At 41.5% G+C, this 24,420-nt stretch overlaps 1 protein-coding gene across 4 annotated transcripts; it reads left to right on the forward strand.

The window, feature by feature from the left end:
- The first annotated feature begins 489 nt into the window (after nt 1-489).
- On the forward strand, nt 490-22,752 carry fbxo15 (F-box protein 15). 4 transcript variants are annotated; one of them, XM_062521812.1, is made up of 10 exons: nt 490-595; nt 805-885; nt 1,252-1,356; nt 1,658-1,894; nt 2,645-2,848; nt 14,494-14,626; nt 16,489-16,571; nt 17,609-17,754; nt 18,162-18,286; nt 22,205-22,752. In XM_062521812.1, exons 1-10 carry the CDS (start codon nt 543-545, stop codon nt 22,475-22,477), a joined length of 1,440 nt encoding a protein of 479 aa, XP_062377796.1. In that variant the 5' UTR covers nt 490-542; the 3' UTR covers nt 22,478-22,752. The 4 variants fall into 4 exon arrangements, with proteins under 4 accessions (XP_062377796.1, XP_062377797.1, XP_062377799.1 ...); XM_062521813.1 differs by having other exon boundaries at nt 14,497-14,626; XM_062521815.1 differs by lacking the exon at nt 18,162-18,286.
- The last annotated feature ends 1,668 nt before the right edge of the window (nt 22,753-24,420 follow it).

A 24,420-nucleotide genomic window follows, 5' to 3' on the forward strand; every position in this document is an offset into this window, starting at 1 on the left:
TGTGATAAATGATATAGGCTACTGGCTAATTCATTACCTTGAGCAGAAAAGCTTGGGGGGGGTGGGGGGGGGGGGTGGATCAAGTTTGCTAACACCAACACGAAGGCCAAATGAATAATGCACCCCTTAATTTGAGTGAAAGGCAGATTCGGCTAATGTTAGTGCCCTCTGGTAGTAAACGTACCTCGCCAAACCAGAAGGTGTCAGTATGCGTTTCTAAAGGAGGAATGCATGCAGAACTCTGCGTCGCACCTGTTGATGTTCTCGAATGTTAACATTTTCTATCAAAGGTTAGCTATGTTCTAAGCTGGATTTCATGCGAGAGCTGGAGTATATGCGGGAGTAAAAGCAACCACGTTGTGCAAACTTGAAAACACTAAACACTGCATTCAACGAAGGCTCTCAGTCTCAGCTGAAGCTTTTGTTTTGTTGCCATAGTTACGGATGCGGTGAGGACTTCTCGCCTACTTTTTGACACCGGGTAGATTCTAGACAGTAACCTACACGTACACTACTGACATTACGTTACAGTAGCGAGGGTCATGGAACAATCTCAAATTATGGCAACCGAATTTCTCAACAAACGACAAGAGGGGTAACGTTAATTAATGATAACAAGAGACTGCACTTGCATTTTGTAACAACTGAAAGTGCACACCTACAATTCTTGAATGTTGTAACGTTAGGCAAAAGTTTAACGCTGCATTGCAGTTATCTTAAACCAGGCAGTCATAGTGTTGAATTATGTTAGTGCAATGTTAGAGATTTTACATTCATTATATGTTTAATGTCTTTGAATTGCAGGCGAAAACCCAAGAAGAAACAAAAATCCCCAAAAATTCCACGCGGCAGGTCTTCAATTCTGCCCTCTGCCCGTCTCCAGACGTAAGTTAACATTGAAGTCCGATATCTTTGCGAAGACTCCGTCCATTTAATGCCTTTCAATCACAGTATTATTTTACTATATTCTTCCCAGTATTTGTTGTCAATATAAGCACATTTCATCTTACGTTTCAAACTTCATTTACTTGGAATACTTGTCTATCAAACTGCAATACGCGTGTACTGGCTAGCTACCACGTGCGTTAGGAGAAAGGACACCGAAAGCTATCTTCAGAGGCAATGAAATACATTGCGCACACCTGGAGGTTTGCGCATGTAGCTATTTGAAATAAATACCTCTTACTCACCGCAGTAGAAACACAAATCACTAGCATGCGTTGATTAATTGGTTGATTCATTGTGTTCTAGGCTGCCACCTGAGGTCCTGTTGAAGATCCTATCCTTTTTGGATGCGTCATCTCTGTACTCTATTGGTTATGTTAACAAAAAGCTTCATGAGCTTGCCAACAACAAGTGAGTTGCCGATTGCAATAAGATCTCTTACCTGACACGTCTGGAGACATTATTTGTCTAAATGTTGAGAACTTATTTCATCCATTAATAGTAATGATTTGACTGGACATTCAGTAATCAGATGAGTGAAAAATCTCCCCCTTGTCTAAAGCTGCTTATTGTGCCTAGACAGTACAGCTCCACTAGTCACCATGGTTACTTTTAGTCCCTAAAAAGTAATGGATGATCATTAATGTTGTCCAAGTCTTGTGTTATGCCCCCACGTGTACAGTAACATACATCCACCCTTATCGTCCTCCAGTGCTCTGTGGTACCGGCTATATATTCGAGAGTGCACAAAGCAGAAGCTCAAGACCAAGCTGGGGGACGAGGTGGCCGATAGGCTGACCATCGCCACCATACAGGAGAAGCCCAAGGGTCACTGGAAGAGGCTCCTTTTCAAGAAGATGGTGGGCTTCAACCAGAGCAGGTGGATCAGCCAGCTCAAAGCTGTCAGTCCCTACACAGGGCTGCCAAAACAGACGGTACATGTCCTCAGGTCAGAGTCTTCTCACTCCCTTTTCTCATAGAGACCGATATCTTCACAGCCCCTGAAGGAATTAGGCCTGTGTGAACGCTTGGTGGTGAACAGGAGAATGGTGTGTCTTTAGAAGCACCTGTCACCACTTTGGCCCTTGCACTCAGGGCCTGTTGTTAACCCTTCACCTCAACAACATTAGGGGGATAAGTCATGAGAAGTTTGCTATTTACAACAGCAAAGTAAAATATAAATTCATATCGACTCTAGGGGGAGCTCTACAAGCGCCAAAAATACCTAAACCTGCGTAGTGCACCTCGTCAAGAAATTCAAATAAATTTTTGAATAAATGTTAATATGCAGTCAATATGCAAAGTATAATGGTTACCACTATAAAGAAAAGTGTTTTGCTGGATCTATAACTAAACTCTATAAGTAAGTAAGTAATTGAATCTCGATTATGTTGTTGGAAGTCAGAATTGAAATTGAAATTCAATGTTGTTAAATTGCACAGGAATTCTCTCTGCATTATTTTGATTTGTCTAAATAGAGGTTCATTACAGGATGGTTGTGAAGAGGGTAATTACACTGTCTCCAATTATCATGGGCAGAAGCTGAATGTCGTATACACAAAATATGAGCCTGGTATTTTTTTGTTGTCGTTTTTATCTCTTCGTTTTTCTTTATAATCTCCCCTAAATTCCCCCTAAATCTTCTCTGAAACCAACATGTCAGAATGAGTTTGTGTCTGGCGTCTCTTTTGGCTGGCAGGAGCTTGGGCGTGACGTGGGAGTTGACGGTGACGAATCAAGATGGACATCAGAGAACCTTTAAGCACTCACACACGTTCTTCTCTGAGTGCTCCCTGAACCTGACCTGGATTGGCCTGGGTGCCCTCGAGTACCTTGGGATTAAGTCCATGCAGCTCCACAGTGTGGTTCCTCTGGCCTTAGACCGGGGTGTCGCCTCTTGCAGGTAATAGGGGGTCTTGCCTTTGTATCAGTGCAAGGTGCTCCAAAAGGGTGCCTGACAGAAAAAGATACATGTTTGGGTTAATGTATATTAGGTATCTGGTCTCTTAACACTAGAAGCGCCGCGCCGTTCTGACCCACTTATACCTAGAAGCGCCGCGCCCCGGTCATTTGACCGCTTTGACGACCTACTAGAAGCGCCGTGCTGTTGTGAACTACTTAAAGCGCGGCGAGGCGGTCAAATGACCGCTGAGTCCTTAGACTGGGAGGCTTTTACTTACACATATTGATCGCTAGATGGCGCTTCGTGCACGAATGAAATCGTTTGGTCATAAATTCAGTTTGCACTAAACCATGTGTCATTCGTGTCAGACCGTGTTGTTGATAATCTGTGGTTGTTTGTTTCATTATGACATAGCCTACAGCACGTTTGAGTTATCTGTTCATGTATTTGTGTTGATTTGTGTTGTTTGAGGTAAAAACTTTGGAAGAGTTCTTGAACAAACCTTAAGCAAACTTGACTTTCAACTAAAATGCTCTAAAAGTGAATGTCGCTAGTTCTAATTCACTCCCCAAATTCACTTCTGCGCGTCGGGGTTCAGTTCATCCTGTCGGGAATTATTTTCCGATAATGACCGGCGTTCTATACATTATCCCTTACTTAATAGGTAGCTGGAACAAAGAGCCTAATGCTAGAAGTATACTCGACGCACCCGACCTGTCGCGCGACAATGTGACGTCAAAATGACGTAATTTCCTGTGTCGCAAGCCACATTTCAGCCGCGCGCCGACCTGTCGGACACCGAACATTTTTTATCAGCCGCGCGCGCCAACCTCGCACGACAACTAGGAAGAGATTGAAGCCAAGCTCACGGAGCCAGTGTCCTTCTACAGTCATCAACCACATAAACCACATTCATGCATTATCTTATAGCCTATCCAACATCTTAAATAAGCCCATTCATTTTTAAAACGACTGTATCATGAAGTTTGAATAATAGTAAGTTTGAGAAGTGGGAAGTTAACTTGGCTAGGCTGCAGCGAGAGTTGCCATTTGGATGACTGATTTGTTTACAGTCGTGAACTACGTTGGATAAGTTAACGAAGTAGTGAGAGTTGCAACAGGAGGATATTAGGGGGAAATGACTAGGACCGAGGCACATAAGTATTCCAGCAAAAGGTAAGGAAGAGATTTATTTTCAACCAAAGGATAGGCTATCTGCTAGACCTAAAAAAATATAGGCTATATATCTTTCCATTTAGGGAGATTACACAAGCTCATCTCATAAACGAGATGGTAGGCTAATCCTTCAGTTGTGCAAGCTAAGTCTGAAATATCAGCAAAGAAGCTAGTTGCTACTGCCATTAACGTCAATGGATACCGTGCCTCTGTTCAGGGGAATACTGCAAATTGTGTCGCGACTACCACGCGCAAGTATACATGGTTACAACGTTCCCCGTGACGTCAACATGTCGCACGACAAGTCGGGTGCGTGAACTGTACCGGGGCCTTAACAGTCTGGTTTCAATTACACAGTAGCCAGGATTTCATGCCGCATTTTACAGGCTACCGTGGCTACTTTCTAAAACAACTTTCATTCATTTAGGGAGAAGCATCTTATAGGGTCTAGGCTAGCTACCTCGGAGGGAGGGAGATAGAGAGAGCTATGCTGAGCAGGCATAGGCGTGAGAAGTAGCATAATTTAAAATAATGAGTGAATGATATTCTCCGTTTTGCGAATGTGTAGGCTATGTTTGCGATGTCTGCTGAAAAAAAGCTATAGGCTAGGCCTATTCTTTCTAAGCTAAGTTCTATGTGAATTCGAGATTCAGTATTGAGACACACATTTTCACGTGCCTGATAAGCAAGGCTGTAGCTCACTCGTTAGAGCGTCGGCCTGACGACTCAAGGGGTGTTGGTTCGATTCCCAACCTATTCATGACGGAAGTCCTTTTGAACAAGGCATCAATAAAGTAGGCTATATACTATTCTTTTCTATTCACATAACTACACGCACGCTGGCGAATTCGAACATTCTGAAACGCGCATATGCGATGAAACATTGCGCATTCTTCCACGAGTTGCCTAAACAATCAGCCTACAGACTAGTAGGCCTATGCAGGGACAGATAGATGGGGTGGGGGTGGGGAAGCAGTTAATTGTCCTCATGCCTCGGTGATGTCTGTAGCCTAGCCTAGACGAGTGTATGGGGGAGGGGGGATGATCGGTTTCAAATAGGCTGCAATGGATAGTGTTATGTATAGACCCCGAAGCCATTTGCTTTGAGAACGGCTGGCTGATGAAGTTGTTGGCTGTCTAGCTGGCTCAGCCAAAACCTTAATGCAGCCGCCACAGTTTTCATGACTGATAATGGCTTTAGTTGCCACTTCATGTCTACAGATGTGTATATTGTATTAGATATCAACACACAATGTTATTGTATTGTTTTGGACAACGTTCTGCACGTTTCACTTCAATGTAGACTGCATGCGTTCATTGCGTTGTGAACGCGCAGCAATCTCTGGAGAGGAAACGGTGGAAGTCGCAGCAGTAGCCTAATAGCCTATCACGTTCAATGCTGTAAATCCATCTGTTCCAGAATATTTGGTTCATATCATCAATCTTTGGTTTTGGTGTTTGTGCAACCGGGCCCTGACGATTTAACAAAAATCTGAGTAACGTAGGAATTAGGAAAATATGTAGGCCTAAGGTGAGATCAAAATCAGGCTACTTTGTTTCCTTCTTTTCCCCATGTCATTTTCATTGGTCGTCAACTCACTTTGAGTCCTGTGTATCGTAGCAACGAGCACTGATGTGGTGTGTCCAGTGGGAAAATCTCATGCAGGCCTAGTTTCTAAGCTATCGTTTATTTTTTCGCGTGTCACTATGATATAATTATTTTAGATGCAAAAAGTCTAACTGGCTTAGTCAAAGTTTGTCAGATGGCGGCAGAAAATGATTGGCTGGCGAAATTATTTTTCGTTAATGGTAGGCCTAAACATATTGTGATTCATCCGTTTATTCCAGATAGGTTGTTATTAAAAACCATTAACAAAAAATAATTGTTCATCGACGTTGAAAAACGGTCAGAAGATTAAATCGATATAAGATTCTGTATTTCGCTCCTGCCAAGATGTGAACACGGGTCTCTGGCGTTGCAGACAGGAGTGTTAACGCTGCGCCACTTGACATTATACAAAGATTGCGTTAGGATAGGTATTTGACTTTACGTAACTCAGTCAGTCCAGCAAATATGTAAGAAAATGCTTATACAGTAGTCTGAACTTTAAAAGATAGCCTACAAATAGAAGATAAGATATACAACTATGAATGTACGTAGGCATACGCGCCCTACGTACATAAATAGGCTACGACGAAAATATGTTTTACACCTGTAGGCCTGTCGCAACGTTTTCAAAACATTTTGACCACTGTAAATCGCCTCCATAGACTATGCCATGTAAATGAAAAATAGTTATTAAAATAAAGCACATATACAGTGGGTACGGGTTGAGAATGCACCTTCTCCCGCGGGACTCCCGAAGAGATCCCGCAGTGCGTCAAGCCGATTTTTTTCGAGGCTAAGGCAATGTACCCAAACAACCACCAGGTGGCAGAAAGTTTCAATTGCATTTAATGATGAAGACCGCATATCCGTCAATAGTCGACTCCTTAATCTCACTGAATCATTAAAATGAAGGTGATGACTGGCGAAATTATTCAAACGACACTTCAATGAACCATTGTTGAAATGAATGAAAATGGTTATAGAAATCGCCTACAGCCAGCGTTATAAGAAATATATAAGTAATAGTTAAAGTCTTCTTCCGTATTAAACAGATAGCCTACGGGACGCTCTTTGTTCCGTAGGCTATTTTAAGGAACTACTCAATGCACACACACTGGGTAAACTGGCGCGCTACAAACATTAAAATGTCAAATCATATTTATTTCTCTTTGTCGCCATGATATTGGGGGAAACGCGGAGAGGCGAGATGGTCAGTCCTCGTATTTGTTCTTCGCGTTTCGTTATAAGAAATATATAAGTAATAGTTAAAGTCTTCTTCTGTATTAAACAGATAGCCTACGGGACGCTCTTTGTTCCGTATTTTAAGGAACTGCTCAATTCACACACACTGGGTAAACTGGCGCGCTACAAACATTAAAATGTCAAATCATATTTATTTCTCTTTGTCGCCATGATATTGGGGGAAACGCGGAGAGGCGAGATGGTCAGTCCTCGTATTTTTTCTTCGCGTTTCGTTATAAGAAATATATAAGTAATAGTTAAAGTCTTCTTCTGTATTAAACAGATAGCCTACGGGACGCTCTTTGTTCCGTATTTTAAGGAACTACTCAATGCACACACACTGGGTAAACTGGCGCGCTACAAACATTAAAATGTCAAATCATATGTGTTTCTCTTTGTCGCCATGATATTGGGGGAAACGCGGAGAGGCGAGATGGTCAGTCCTCGTATTTTTTCTTCGCGTTAACGTCTTCATCAATGGACCAAAAGTCCATTGCTCCGCGATTATAAATTGCAGCGAGATGAAACCTTTATTGCACGACGTGGGGAAGAGCAGACGTGGGGCTTTCCAACGAGCCACTAGGCCTATAAGTTGCGCAAGGACGCACATATTGCATGCTCATACCAATTGTAGGCTATATGCCTTGATGACATTAAATTAAGAAATATTTCCTGATTTGGGAAACTTTTAGTTTATTTTTCTTTCCATAATACCATTCGATCTTGCTGGAAATTATCAGACTTGAGAAACACGCATTGCATCGGCAACTTCGCTGCTCAGTAGACGATTCTGCCACTTTCTGTAGAGGCCAGCAGTTCGAGATAAAAGCTGCAGATCATAGACAGAGAAAGCATATGCTCTGAGAACAGAACACAACTGCATGTCAAGTGTAGCCGAGGGTCTGTCTACGCAGAAACAACAAGTGCATTTCTACATGTTCGTGACAAAATGTGGGGGATAGAATCGCGTTTCAGTGGGAATGCTGCAACTTATGTCTTTTTCTTCTAAAGACAATTATGTACGATATAAATGACAATTTATTTTTTTTACCGACCCGACCAAACATGACCCGCATATCATTAAAAATATTTTTTCTTGACCCATAACCGCGGGTGACCGCGGGTGACCGCGGGTGACCGCGGTCGCCCGCTCGATTTGGATCAGCCCGCGCATCACTGGTAGATACGGATGCCTGCTCTTCAGAGCCATCACCACAAAGGAGCACTAGAGCCTGGTGCAAAACCACCAACTGGGATGGATCGAAGGGCAAGCAAGCACTGCCACACAACGTCAAGACCTTTGTCAACACTAAGCAGAAAGTTTCCTACGATGGGGAGAAGTGGCCGCAAGGACTGCATCGATAAGATCAACGAATGCCTTCGCAAGCCCCGAAACCCTGGCGATACATTTTCTTTCCTTTAATTCAATAAAACATTGTTTATCTGAAGAACTTTTCCGAGGTTGTCTTGTCTACCAAATCCTAAACTTAAATAGAGTAAACATTTTATCTTATGAAAAAACTCTTAGGGGGAACAGTTAGGCAGCCCTTCCTCCATTATCGTAGTAGGACTATAGGCAATTTATTAGAGGGGTCAAAAAAAACTAATAAAGTAGGCTAGACTAAATGTGTCACTTTAGTGATTGGCTCTTTCAAATGCAAATGAGGTGGATGGGCTTTTGAATGGGCCTGCTGCAGGTGAGAGGACAAATCCTACGAATTTATTGTTTTTAGAAAGTGCCATTATCATTGCCATATTCTCTTAAAACATAGGCTATATATTTGAAAACGAGTTGATTAAAGGCTTCTAATGGTGTCTCTATAATATGATAAAAGCAGAGATTGAGATGTGTGTTTGGAACAGTTTTTCAAATCCCCCGGGGGTATTTAGACTCCAGGGTGTTAAGCACTCATTCACAACTGTCCCATCGCTAAATGCTCTCTTGTGTTGCGTGATCACACAAGTATACCTGTCGTAGTGTGCTTTTAATTTGATATGCCTAATTATTATCTCCGCCAAGGATATAGGATGAACAAAGTCTATGGATTTGCTATCCAGTAGCCTAATAATTAGGCTATGTGCCACGTCCGATTTCGCAAGTGGTGTAGTAGGCTACATTTAAAAACAGACAGCCGCCTGTGAGATCCATTTCATGAAGAGCATTATTGTCTTGTGCGATCATTTCCCCTCCCCCACACTCGTCTAACCAGTTCACTACATTATAGCCTATAGCCTATGCGGCACTGAGGACGACACTTGAGCCCGACACTATGTCAATGTAAAAATGTGTGTGAGTGCGCGCTGAACCACGAATTAACATATTAACTTTTCTTTTCAGCAGACATCGCAAACATAAAAAGAATCTCAAAACAGGAAATCTTTCATTTCTTTTAATAAATCGATTCATTTTGTTTTGACGGGTTCCGGAGAGGTTCTTCAACTGGGTTTCGAACCCCGGTCGCTGGCGTACGATACCTATGCTTCAACCACATGCGCCACAACTGGATGTGAATTTCGAAAGGCTTTATTCGGCATATGTACTTGAACGTCGCCGGTTAAAATGAACAAGCCTCCGTTTTAAAATAGCTTAGGCCTACACATTTCTAAGTATTCCTAGCATGTAAATGTTGCCAAAATGTCCATCTTGTCCATCTCTTTCGTCTTCGCCTTGACGTTGACAATAATAGCCTATTCACAGAAATGCGGTCTTGTAACCGTAGCCTAATGAATTCATGAATTAATCTAAGGTTGCCTTTCGAGTAGCCTATTTCAGGTTGAATTGAAGGCTATTTCCTTCTGATAGGCCTATAGGTTTCTAAAACCATTTTCATTCATTTCAACAATGGTTTATTGAAACGTCGTTTGATTAATTTCGCCAGTCATCACTTTCATTTTAAGGATATAGGATGAACAAAGTCTATGGATTTGCTATCCAGTAGCCTAATAATTAGGCTATGTGCCACGTCCGATTTCGCAAGTGGTGTAGTAGGCTACATTTAAAAACAGACAGCCGCCTGTGAGATCCATTTCATGAAGAGCATTATTGTCTTGTGCGATCATTCCCCCTCCCCCACACTCGTCTAACCAGGTCACTACATTATAGCCTATATGCGGCACTGAGGACGACACGACACTTGAGCCCGACACTATGTCAATGTAAAAATGTGTGTGAGTGCGCGCTGAACCACGAATTAACATATTAACTTTTCTTTTCAGCAGACATCGCAAACATAAAAAGAATCTCAAAACAGGAAGTCTTTCGTTTCTTTTAATAAATCGATGCATTTTCTTTTGATGGGTTCCGGAGAGGTTCTTCGACTAGGTTTCGAACCCCGGTCGCTGGCATACGATACCTATGCATCAACCACTTGCGCCACAGCTGGATGTGAACTTCAATAGGCTTTATTCGGGAAATGTACTTGAAACGTCGCCGGTTAAAATGAACAAGCCTCCGTTTTAAAATAGCTTACACATTTCTAAGTATTCCTAGCATGTAAATGTTGCCAAAATGTCCATCTTGTCCATCTCTTTCGTCTTCGCCTTGACGTTGACAATAATAGCCTATTCACGGAAATGCGGTCTTGTAACCGTAATTAATTCATGAATTAATCTAAGGTTGCCTTTCGAGTAGCCTATTTCAGGTTGAATTGAAGGAAATAGTCCTTCTGATAGGCCTATAGGTTTCTAAAACCATTTTCATTCATTTCAACAATGGTTTATTGAAACGTCGTTTGATTAATTTCGCCAATCACTTTCATTTTAATGATTAAATGAGACGGATATGCGGAGCATTTCTCTCCCTCTCCGTTGACCAAAACGTTGCTCTGGCATCTCTGCTGGACTGACTGAGTTATAGGCTACGTCGAGTGAGAGAGCTGTGAGGTAGGCTGTAAACATTCGAAAACTCGGGCGGTCTATGTTGCCCCCTTGCGGTTGCAGTTTTCCCGATGCTTCGGGAGTCCCGATGTGCGGGAATGAAAGGAGCATTCTCAACCCGTACCATCTGTATAATACATATTGCACATATATAAACGATATGTTTTATGGTAAAATATTATTCTCATGCCCGACTGACAGGAAATCCTTGCGACATCTGCTGTGAGAAAAGAGAATAGCAGCCTGGACAAAAATGGCCGAACGCGAGACAACATAGTGTTGTCACATAAGTGAGCGCAAAATAGCTCTAAACTAGCTTGTACCGGTGTGCTTCTGATCATGTAAAAATTCTGGGTGACAAAACACGCGTATTTAGGAAAAGTCGTGAACGTAGGGTCCTGGAATTTAATCGAGTGAAAAGATTTTTTTTTTTTTGTAATCGCTGCGGTCAAATGACCGCAGCCCGGCAGTTCTAGGTATATCTAGGTCAAACCCACACGGCGCTTCTAGGAATACGCGTCAGCGGTCAAATGACCGGCGCTTGGCGCTTCTAGTGTTAAGCATTTTAAGTTCAGGCCCACTCTGATTATGTTGGTTGGTGGTTCAACAACCTCCGCAAAACAAAGGAATGCTTACTGTACATTTAGAGGAAGGAATCCAACTGTGTATCACTGGCTACATCATGCTGCTGTGATCAGTTATCTCTGGGCCAGATGTACGTAGATTAGCGATCGTAACGTTGTTTGCGCCAAGGCCAACACACAGAAAGCACACGCTATGATACTTCAGTTTACGTCCTATTTACCAATCCTGAAATTCGTTTGGTAATCTGCGCCATTCTCCGCCCCCTAACACAATTAGCGAAGGACAACAACTGAACGACACTTCAATCAGAAGCGCAGTTGAATGAAGTTAACTGATGACAACATTAAAAGGAATCCAACGTTTAGCAATCATGAAATAATAATCTGCATAATGTCAACAAGCAGGAAGATAATGAAGAGCAGTAGTTCTACTCAAACTAGGCTTACTTGTGCACGTAGGCTATGGAAGATTTATCAAATCTAACAAGTAGGAAAGTTTAAGCGGATGGCGTGAAAGTGAAAGTAGACGTTCGAAAGGCCAACGAAAGTTAAGGTTGCTTTTGATGTAGTACAAAGACGCAAAACTGGTGGTCTAATTAGCGATTTTGTTGTCTCTGAATGATTATCTTATAGATGCATTTAACAGCAAACCGCATTTAACACCTGCTTTTACAAGGCGGAAATATTTAGGCGCAAAATAGACGTGCGCTTTCACAGGCAGTTTTAGTACATACAGGGAATACTGTACATAATTAGGTGCATTTTACGCTTCTCCCATCTTTTTACACGAACCTCCTACTATCATCTGACACTCCCATAAATCCATATGCATGAGACGGAAAAGCGCAATTTGCCATTCTCATCTCCCGCGACAGGCAGTCTGCGCCTTCACCTCATTGCGGCCTGTTAATACATACCTCGCCATCTTTTTATACACACGTTGCGAAACAAATACGCCTGAAGTGGGCGCAAAAGCGTCAGTACATCTGCCCCTCAGTGTCTTAATGTGAAGGATTTGTTACCTTTGTTAATGATAGACATGTGTTTTTTCAAGCACTCAGCTTTGAATGTGCTAGAATTAAAGACACTAGACATTTATTTGACTTATCTCATGAAAAATGTTCATGAAAAATTTTTTCACAGTTTGAATTAAAGGAGAAGTTCAGTATTCTACATCCTTTTAGATGACATCTAGTCAAATTTAGTTTAGATGACCAGATGCGCCAAAGCAACATCAACTGGTGCAGTTTTGAGTAGAAATGGACTGTGCTTTTACAACTTATACAACCCCTGGCAAAAAATATGGAATCACCAAAAAGCCAGATCACAGACATGACACAAAACTAAGTTCATTTGAAATGGCAACTTTCTGGCTTTAGGAAACATTAAAGGAAATCAAGAAAAAAATTAGTTAATCAGTAACAGTTGCTTGTTTTCGACCAGCCAGAGGGGAAAAAAATATGGAATCACTCAATTCCAAGGAAAAAAATATGGAATCATGAAAAACAAATTGACAAAAGAACACTTCAACGCACCACTAGTACTTTGTTGCACCACCTCTGGCTTTTATAACAGCTTACAGTCTCTGAGGCATGGACTTAATGAGTGACAATCAGTGCTCTTCATCAATCTGGCTCCAACTTTCTCTGATTCCAGTTGCCAGATCAGTTTTGCAGGTTGAAGCCTTGGGATGCACCATTTTCTTTAATTCTACTACAGATTTTCAATTGGATTGAGATCCAGACTATTTGCAGCCCATGACATTGACCTTATGTGTCTTTCTTCAAGGAATTCAACAGTTTTTGCTCTATGACAAGATGCATTATCATCTTGAAAAATGATGTAATCATCCCCAAACATCCTTTCAATTGATTGGATAAGAAAAGTGTCCAAAATGTCAATATAAACTTTATATAATAAATAATAATATAAGCATTATTGAAGATGTAACAATCGCCATCTCCCCAATGCCTTTACCTGACATGCAGCCCCATATCATCAATGACCTTGTTTTTTTCAGGCAGTTGTCTTCATTAATCTCAATGAAATGGCACCAAACAAAAGTTCCAGCATCATCACCTTGCCCATTGCAGAAACGCGATTCATCACTGAATATGACTTTCATCTAGTTATATCCACATTCCAGTGAGATTTATGAAGACAACTGCCTGAAGAAAACATGCACATTTCCTCAGTCGTTGATGATATGGGGCTGCATGTCAGGTAAAGGCATTGGGGAGACGGCGATCGTTACATCTTCGGCTCAATCCAATTGAAAATCTGTAGTAGAATTTGAAGAAAATGGTGCATCCCAAGGCTCAAACCTGCAAAACTGATCTGGCAACTGGAATCAGAGAAAGTTGGAGCCAGATTGATTAAGAGTACTGATTGTCACTCATTAAGTCCATGCCTCAGAGACTGTAAGCTGTTATAAAAGCCAGAGGTGGTGCAACAAAGTACTAGTGGTGCGTTGAAGTGTTCTTTTGTCAATTTGTTTTTCATGATTCCATATTTTTTTCCTTGGAATTGAGTGATTCCATATTTTTTTCCCCTCTGGCTGGTCGAAAACAAGCAACTGTTACTGATTAATTATTTTTTTTCTTGATTTCCTTTAATGTTTCCTAAAGCCAGAAAGTTGCCATTTCAAATTAACTTAGTTTTGTGTCATGTCTGTGATCTGGCTTTTTTCTAAAAAATTAAACAACTGGATTAACATCCTCCAAGACTGGTGATTCCATATTTTTTGCCAGGGGTTGTATATAGCAAAGCCATTTGGGCCCCCTTCGCTATGTTAAAGTAAATCGATCTTTTAAACCATTAACTAGGATGATAATTGGTGTATAATTGCACCACCGTGCACAGAAACTTTCTCATAGTGTTAAAAGCACTTGACGCTTATTGAGATATGCGTTTATCAAGCAACATGGTATCATCTTCCAATTCATTCTGATGATTGGCCTATATAGTCACTTTCCGGGTAGGACTGCACTGCAAACATGAAACACTTAAGACTTTGCACTTTTCGTGCCACTTGGATGGACTTTATGCAGTTGTGTTGTTGTCTAAACCCCACACCTGTACCCCCTGGTCTCTTTGATGCGCGTGTGTGTGTGTGTGTGTGCGTGTGTGTGGGCGTGTTTGTGCTCGTACGCTCGCAGCAGACCAGCCTGGCGTTCTCTGATTTTTGAGGTGAACATGGCCAAGTTCAACTGGCGCTTCTTTGGCTCCTGTGTGCTGGTGAGGGCGAGACACTGCATCAGCTTCCCTGGCCTCGTCATGGGCATCTGGAGGGTATGGAGCCAGCATTGGTTTTTATTTATTTATCTGTCTGTTTATTTATTTAGATTTTTAGATTTAGAAGTCATTGCAGTAATTTCCGGCGTATAAGCCGCATTGTGTATAAGCTGCAGGACAGTGTTTTATGCCAGTTAAAAGAAACAAAACCATATTAACACCATATTAACTGTCCCCGTGTATTAACCTCATAGCTGAAGAAATTTAGCAAAATCAATGTATAAGCCGTGGCTAATAGTTGGGAATTTACGGTAGTACATTAGAAGGGGTAGTGTACACACACACACACACACTTGGAGCAGTGAGCTCACTAGGAGCACATACACACACACACACACACTTGGAGCAGTAAGCTCACTAGGAGCACACATACACGCAGTAAGCAACCCTTGATCTGGCGCCCGGGGAGTAGTTGGGTGTTAAGTGCTTTGCTCAAGGGAATAGAGATGCGCGGATGGACTATTATTCTATCCGCAACGGCATCATACAACTTATCATCCGTCCGCCATCCATCCGCTACTACGTTTTTTCAGAACCGCACCCGCCCGCCATCCGCTATTTGTTTAAAGGTCTATGGGTGATCCAAAACGCTGCTGCGACGCTGTCGCAGAAAGATGCAGCTATTTAGTCTAATTAATGGCTATTACACTTTATTTGTATACAAAAAGAAAGAAAGTCCGAATAGAATAACAACAAGCCATTCGCATTACAGGCCAATTAATATGCACTAGCTTGTCAGGGTGACGACTAGGACGAGCTTGTTCTAAAGACTCCCGTTAATTTTGACTGCACGAGTGCACGTCTTTTCCAGGCAGACAGTGCAATCCATATCAGCAGGCCTTAGGCTACACAAGAAATAAACTTCTACTTTCTTATTGCACACTGCAGACGAAAACATAGGCTACCATAGGCAACTTAATTGAAACTTGTTGCTACCTTTGAGTTTGTCACGCACATTCACTGGCGGTGTTGCCATCTCTGATAGTAAACAAAGCAGCATGCTGCATAGACACAACTAGACCAAATTACTGCCTGATGAGAATCTGAAAAGTGTGCACGTTTTTATCGGATGTAAGTAACAATATTTAACAATGTAGCTTATATATATATTTTTCATTTGATCGGTTCAACCGCCACCTGCCCGAATCTAATTAAAATATAATTTTTTGTAAGGTCATCCGCCCGATCCGCGGTTTAACCGCAGAGTCCGTGGCTGTAACCGCTATCCGCGCATCCGCGAGAACCTCATCCATGGATGTGGATGTTGGAGAGCGCTGCTCAATCACTCCCTATCACCTTTCAGTCACAAGTCCGATTCCCTAACCAGTAGACCTACCTACCGAGCAGTAATATAGGCAAATAAAAAAAAAGGCATACATAAATATTAGTTGTGAATTTCTTTACATTCACTTCACTCTCATTTTCTTATTGCTTAGGACTTCTAGATTAAAACCATATGTGTCACTTTTGCATGGATGTTTTCAGTTAGACAAAAAACTTACATGTAGGTAGCAAACTGCCTCAGAGTGTCTGAAAGGCCTCAGACCCTGAAGTGTTAATTTGATACAAGGCAAAACAGTGAGTTTTAAGAATAGTTAAAAGGCATAACAGATTTGAATGGAAAACCAGCTAGTCTGTTGTGGAAGTACAGTATGAAAACCTTTTACCTGTATCCTGTCTACAGTATATGTTGTATCTAGTTGAATAGGATTAGACTGGTATATTCACATTTCATGGCAATGATGTACAGTATCACATAGAATTTGATGAGACAGGTACTGTACATGCATTGTATTGATTGTTATGTATAGCCTGATGTTTTTGAAAAGAAAGGTGGTCATCTCACATTTTTATTCCAGGACAATGACGAGGTGGTGTTTTTCAAGGCAAACTTACATCTTCACAAGCTCGTAGAGAAATGCCTTCTTGGATCAATTTCTGTGTATGTACTATATGTTTTATAACGTGTGCACACACACACACACACACACAGAGAGAGAGAGGGGGGGGGTTCAGTGTACACACAGGCTTGTGACTGGCAGAGAGTATAGTCTTGTAGGGGTAGAGCATGTGTTTGTACAAGGCAGCAGATGGTGTGTCCACTCCTGTCTGCAGTTCTGTGGGTGACATCTCCATCTTCTGGCCACTCCACAGACTGTGGACTTAAAGAAATGCACTCTCACTGTTCTTCAGCTGCCAAGTACATGCACACACATACACATTTGCACAATACACAGTACACACACACACACACACACACACACACACACACACAAAAACACGAGCATACATACACACGTACATACATACACACATACGCACGCATCCATACACACGCTCATCCATACACACACACACACACACACATACTTAGACACACGCATGCTTACACAAGTACAGTATACATACACAAACGCATACATACACATTGACACATGCATGCATACACATGCACACATATACATACACACACAAAAACACGAGCATACATACACACGTACATACATACACACATACGCACGCATCCATACACACGCTCATCCATACACACACACACACACACACATACTTAGACACACGCATGCTTACACAAGTATACATACACATACGCATACATACACATTGACACATGCATGCATACACATGCACACATATACATACACACACACACACACACACACACACACACACACTCACACACACACACACTGACACACGCATACATTCACATACACACATATATACACACATACACTTGCGCGCACACACACACACAAACACAGACACACATAAATAGAGAGCCAGCTCTGTCAGGTCATATTTGTGGCTGGCCCCTGTCTCTTCAACCAAACTAGCTGAAAGGGCCAAGCCACCACCACCAAATGCTCTTTTTTTCCTCTGTTTTTTTCTTATCTGTGTTTTTTTTTCTCTCTCTCTTTTCTATTCTGACTTGTGATCCTTGTCCTCTTCCCCTGCCAGCCCCTACTCTATGCCAGAGCACAAGCCTCTGTTTGATGATGTCGACCCCGAATACGGTCTCCATGGATACAAGGTGTATATCGAGCTCCATGACATGACGAAGCTCATCATGTCCGGTCAGTTCAGTGGACTCTTCTGCCGCAGAGGTGAGCGTGGAGATCAGGAAGTGTTGGGTTGACACTACGTGTGTGTAGCCAAGGCTTTTAGACTAGTTTATGGATCATGACTGCTAAAAGGGTAATTTAACACATTTAAAATGAGTTAAATTAAAAGTGAGCTCTGGTAAGTGTGCCAGCTTCAGAGTGTTGTTGAAAATATATCATACAAGTGCTTACACCCAACAGTTTATCTTTTTATGCATGTCGCCATTTTAGTTGCTTGTCTCTGCTTTTTTCAAGCCTTGAAAAAAAGCAGAATAAATGTTGGCTTGCAGTGAACAATTTTGACAGTAGAGGGTGCTGTAATCTTACAGAGAGGGGTGTGAGGTGCTATGTCTCCTGAGACCTGGGCGTAGTGTGGACTGACATTCTCTCTGCGTTTTGTGTCCTGGCAGAAGCTGTAACAAAGGAGTTTGTAGTCCTGCAGGCCATCTCAAGGGATAAAAGGTCACAGCACACAGCCTTCGCTGACAAGTTCAGTCTGAAGTGGAGATCAGAGGGACTGGAAGGGTCTGTGGAGGTATGGCCCCTGTAATGATGTTGTGTCAAGTCCAGTCAAGTTTATTTATATAGAACAAACAATATATTCCATATTCCATACAATGTGCTTTACATTAACAAAAGCAAACCGTAATAGTAAGTAAAAGCACAGAACGGCAATAGTCAAAGAGTAGTTTAAAAAGTAAAGAATAAAAAAGAAAACATAAAACACACAAGGTAGTAGGACCTAAAAGCACAAATTAAAATGGTTTAAAAAGACATAAAAAATAACAAAGACTGATTAAAAGGCAGAGTGCAAAACAACAAATTACTGGAACACTGCCATTATTGTAACCTGTGTGTTTTATAGTGTCCTAGTCAGCCAGCAACTTAACTCTGTGAAGGTGATCCTAGTTAAACACCCAGTGAACAGCAGCACTCTACGGGGATTCTTGAAGTAGCCCCGAGCTGTGTGCGCACACATACATTTCCTTTCAGGGACAAAAATGCCCGATCAGTAGGGCCCGATAGTCCCCCCTCGTAGAGTAATTAGCACCCAAATAGTTAACATTCAGCATTTCCAAGAAACCCGGTAGAGCTGTAACACACGGGATGATGTGACACACTTACACATAACCCATTGGTCATAATGAGTTAAACATTTTAGCTGAAAGACTTTACCAGATTCAAAATGTGTAACTCTGTGATAATGATTCTAGTCAAGCACCCAGTGAACAATAGCACTGAGTTAGTTGTTGATGGACATTCTTGAAGTAGTCCCGTTCATGCGTGCACCCACATATGATTCCTTAGCACTTGACCCAAGGGTGCCCTGTGAACTGGGCAATGAGCATTTGATCAGTTAGTGGAAAGCATCTGAGTACAGTTTAGTCTTAAGGACTTATGCAGGATTGGCGATTTCATCTCTGTTTCATCTTCGTTTTTCGTTTTTGCTCGATTTATGCTTGCATATTTCTCTGCAGAGCTTCCCCGACAGCTTTAGTGTGTATATTTATACATATATAGGCTATATATAAATATATCAATTGCAAGCGTGGTTCTTCTTGTTCCCTACGCGTCTCTGACTTTCAGATGTAAACAAGGAGCGATCGTCTACTGCAGAAACTGCAAGGTTGCAATAGCGGATAGGAACACTGGGGGCGGAAGGAAATATTACTTTTTCGATGAAACTGGTCAGTCAAGCAAAACAACGATTTCTGAGCGATTTTATGACTGAAAAAGTTGCATAGGGTCTCTTTAAGTGTACAGTAGATTTGAAACTGGCTATAGTTGGAGCAACTTTGATGTCATCTGAAAGTTGGTTCCAGAGCTGAACTGCATAGCAACTACTGTATAAGCTGATTCACCTGAGACCTGAGAGGTCTGGAAGGGGTGTACTGCTGAAGCAAGCCTGCTCGGTAATTTAGTCCCTTTCCATGTAGTGATCTTTAAACACTGAAACTGTAAAATCACACCGCTATTAGTATTGCAACCTTCGGGTTGGCAGATAAATCAAGAGTGCGCACAGACAGAGTTCAGTAAATGGTCCTGGATATACACTATATGGCCAGAGGTATTGGGTCACCTGCCATCACATTCCTAATCCATAGGGTTTAACACTTGGAGGGTCCGGGGCCTTTTCAGGCACTTCGAGGCAGTCTGCTATACCCTGAGATTTTTAAGTTTTCCATCTAACTAAAAACACCTATGCAAAAGTGGTGCATATGGTTATATTCTAGAGGTCCGCCACAATAATTATATGAGAATAAAGTGGATGTAATGTAATTACTTTTTATTGTAATTCAGTGTAAACACAACTATTTGAAAAAAGATTTTCAAAGGACAAAGGTCAAAGGTCAAAAACACACTATGAATATATCTAGCTAAGACTTTTGTACCTTGAAAACAACGGTGTTGGCTCCATATAAATAAAAAGAACATTTAAAAAATGGTTTGTAGTTTTACTACAAATTGGAAAAAAGTCAGACTAAATGTGCCACTTACTGAGTGGCTCTTTCAAATACAAATTAGGTTGAATGGGCATTTTGAATGGGCATTTTGAATGGGCCTGCTGCAGGTGAGAGGACTGAAATCCTATTGTTTTTACAAAGTGCCATTGATACATTCTTTTTACAACATATATACATGTATTTGGAAACTAGTTGATTAAAGACTTCTAATGGTGTCACTTATATGTTTCTAGGACAAAAACTAGCAGATATTGAGATGTGTGTTTGGAACAGTTTTTCAAATCTCCAGGGGGGGATTTAGACTCCAGAGGGTTATGGCGTCGGCCCATTCTTTGCAGCTATATCAGCTTCAACTCTTCTGGAAAGGCTTTCCACAAGGTTTAGGAGTGTGTTTATGGGATTTTTTAACCATTCTTGCAGAAGCATATTTGTCAGGTCACACACTGATGTTGGATAAGGAAACTGGGTCTCAGTCTCGGCTCTCATTCATCCCAAAGGTGATCTATTGGGTTGAGGTCAGGTCTCTGTGTAGGCCAGTCAAGTTCATCCACACCAAACTCGGTCATCCATATCCTTGTGGGCCTTGCTTTGTGCATTGGTGCACAGTCATGTTGGAACAGGAAATGGCATTTATTATTGTGCTTCTCAACTGTAGCGGGACCCCGAGAGCAAATGTTCTTTGCTGCTTTAAACTGAGTTTGAGACGAGTCCATGAAGATGTCCGCCATCTGCACTTTCTTTAGGCCTTCTTTATCTGTCCACACATGTTGCAGGGCAGCAAAATATCCCACCTCCTCTCCATTCTTCTCACTGTCTCCACTACAGATGTTTCAGGACCATGGACAGCTACTTAGCCAAGCAGGCTCATTATCAGTGCTCAAAATCAAGCATTCTGCTGGGCGAACAAGTGAAAGTTCTGTTTACCTTATTGGTGAAGAGGCTGCATAGTTGTCTGCACCTCATATGCATCTGGTCATTTTGTGCTTGGTTGTTAGTGTTAAGTGGCCATTAATATTGTGGGATACGAGTTGCCACTGAATAAACCCTTGTAAGGTGGTCATATTTTTGTTACACAGCAGATGTCCTCAGGCCTGGTGGACACACCACATTATTAGGCTTTTAAATCAATACAGCCATAACAATTTATCTAAAAATACTTAACAGATGTTTACTTTAGCTCAATTGCCAATGATATACAGCAGACATCATTCATGGTTCATATGCCTTTTACTCCTGTGAGATCACATTTATGATCATATTATCATTTTCGTTTTTTATGAGAAAAGGAGGAAATTCCATTATATATTGAAAAAAAAAGATAGAAACAAGATTTTTGATCATTATTGGTGTTTATTTTGTAAATTTAACCAGAATAGGTGGAAGTGATAGAAATGTAACAATTTTGTTACTTTTTGTAGGAGTAGCAGGTGCAGAACGACAACATTCCTGCACACAGACACCTACACTCAAAGACTTATAGACACACACACACACACACACACACACACATACACACACACACACACACACACACACACACACACTCAGCAAGCAGGCCCAGTTAGGATGAGGACACAGTTAAGGTACATAGCACCTGCAATTATTACACTCGGGTCAAGTAGATACAAACACCTCATATGTAATGGTTAAATGCATGTCATTAAAAATAAGTTATTTTTTAATGTTCTTAATGTTAGGAGAAATAATAAATAGCATCCTGGAATCCTAAACAAATGTGGTAATTTGTTTCAACACACAGTACAAAACAAAGCCCTATTGTAATTTGTGTGGTTGTGTGTATGTGTTGTCTGTCTGTCTTTCTGTCTGTCTTCCTGTGTGTGTGTGTGTGTGTGTGTGTGTGTGTGTGTGTGTGTGTGTGTGTGTGTGTGTGTGTGTGTGTGTGTGTGTGTGTGTGTGTGTGTGTGTGTGTGTGTGTGTGTGTGTGTGTGTGTGTGCGCGCGCGTGCGTTTGTCTGTGCGTGTGTGTAGCACTGCTGTGTGATGAGTGTCACGGTGCTGGACGAGTCTCAGACTCCCTTCTGGTGCGTGTCCTCTCCGGTCCCCATCATGCTGTCCAAAGGGGTGGACAGCAGAGACTACGACTACCGGGGCGAGTCCTATGTTATCCGCTACCATGGCTCAGAGGGCAGGATCTCCTTGGACCTTGTCTGGATGGAAGAGTTGGGCCAGTACTTCCTGGTGATGTTTCATATTCACCTACCTGTTGTGAAAATCAATAGGTACTTCGGTAGGAGTTACTAAGAATAGCATGTTGAAGTTTTGACAGCATTTATTGGATTATGAAAGAATAGTTTTCTATTAGTGGTTAATAGTTTGGTTCTGTGTATGGTGCATTGGAATTGTTTGCATAATGTTAGTGTGAAAACGTGTAATGACCAAAACATGTTGCTTCTAGGAGATGAGAAGTAGTGTTTAATTTCATTTGTGAATAATCAATTGGACAAGGCCTCAATGCATCTTACATGTTTTTGTTTGATTAAAGCAGTGGTCATTTGTTTCTGTGGATTAAAGCTATAATTAATTTCTGGAGTTTTGGACTTCTGTTCTATTCTTTAGTTGGATGGTTATCTGTATGGATGGTGGTTGTAAAAGTCTTAAGACCCACAGATCTTCCTACTTAAAACTTGCACATACACAGTCCACATTCACAAGTCAGTACGTACAATTTGGGATTTGATCTATGTGTGTGTGGTCAGGTAGGGTAGTTCATTATATGATCCCCTATGTTTGGTGGACACTAGGTTAGCCACTACCACAGTTCAGGACCCTGAACAAGAATGGAAAGTTTGTCTGAAGAATTAACAATTTTACAAAAAGATCCCAATATCAGAAGCTTGTACTTGTTTTACAAACCCACTTAAAGTAGATATAAGACCAGTATAGAAAAGCTTGGAGTTGTTCCTGTGTAAAATACAGCTAGTGTAGCTGTCCTTTTTAAATTAAGCTTGGTGCTGGCAGGAGCTCCTGAGCCTAAAAGAGTTTAATGCTCCTGATGCATTTTAGGGAACAATCTTGTGAAGAGGCTGTATTGTGAAGAACATTTATTAGTTCATGTGCACATATTCTTCAGAGGATTTTAAACTACATGATGTCTCTCTTTAAAGGAGTCCTAGAATTCAAAACCACATTCACCTTGTTCCTGTTGAATTTAGGCTGCGAGCAGTGTCCAAAGGACAACACCAAAGACTTTACCGCGTCCCCCGCCTGCTTTCGTATGCAAATTGGGAAATAGAAACAGCCGTGTTGAAATGGTCCAATCTGAACAGAGCTCAGATAACACGTAATAGGCGCCCATCCCCCTTTAGATACACCCCCTCTCATTTGCATACCTTCGATTAATAATTCTTGTTAAACTGCTCTTACGATGCTAGTATCTAGATATGTGGTCTATGGCAGAGACGTTATAATGCTAGCGTTATTACAGCTAACTTTGGAGAGTTACTATACTAAGAAATGTATTGATAAAACTTACAATCTAACACATTCATTCTGTTGGGGAATCTGCTGCACTTCATCTTCGTCAGAACCTTCTTCTGACTCGGTTTATACATGTACAGCTGTATTCCTTATTTAAATCCATTGTTGATAGCTTTATCAAAGACTTTGGCTTTATTTACCAGCAGTAAACGTAGTTTCACTTTGCTCTAGCTTCAGACCGGTGGATTGAGCCAATCAACTTTCAGGACATATCGGCCAATCGACCAATCAGCGCGCATCTCATTTGAATATTCATGAACTTGCTGAGTGGGCGGGAAAAACAAACTGTTTCATTGCAAGGCTTATTTATGACCTTGTATAGGGCGATCTAGCAGTGCTCCTGGGGCGTTTTCAGCCCCACAAATTTACATATGACATTATTTAGGCTCAAAGATCAATTTGTAATGGTCAAAAAATGCGTTCTATGACTCCTTTAAAGGCCCAAACAGTAGGGTTTTCCCACTGTGTGTGAGCCTCCATTTAAAACCAGCATTTATGAGTTTCATCACAGTTCAGTCATATGAAGTTGACCGCTTAAAACACATCTAAGGATGCAGTTACACTTTGTAAAGCTTTCAGTACTCGATCAAAAAATGCTCATAACATGAGTCTAATGGTGGAGACTGACATGCTGTAGCGGTAGATATCTTGACTCCATCCAAATGAAAATGGGCTTGAACGGTGTCACCGTGACACTGATTCATAGT

Source organism: Sardina pilchardus, chromosome 19 (genome assembly GCF_963854185.1).
Source record: "Sardina pilchardus chromosome 19, fSarPil1.1, whole genome shotgun sequence".
Taxonomy (NCBI): domain Eukaryota; kingdom Metazoa; phylum Chordata; class Actinopteri; order Clupeiformes; family Clupeidae; genus Sardina; species Sardina pilchardus.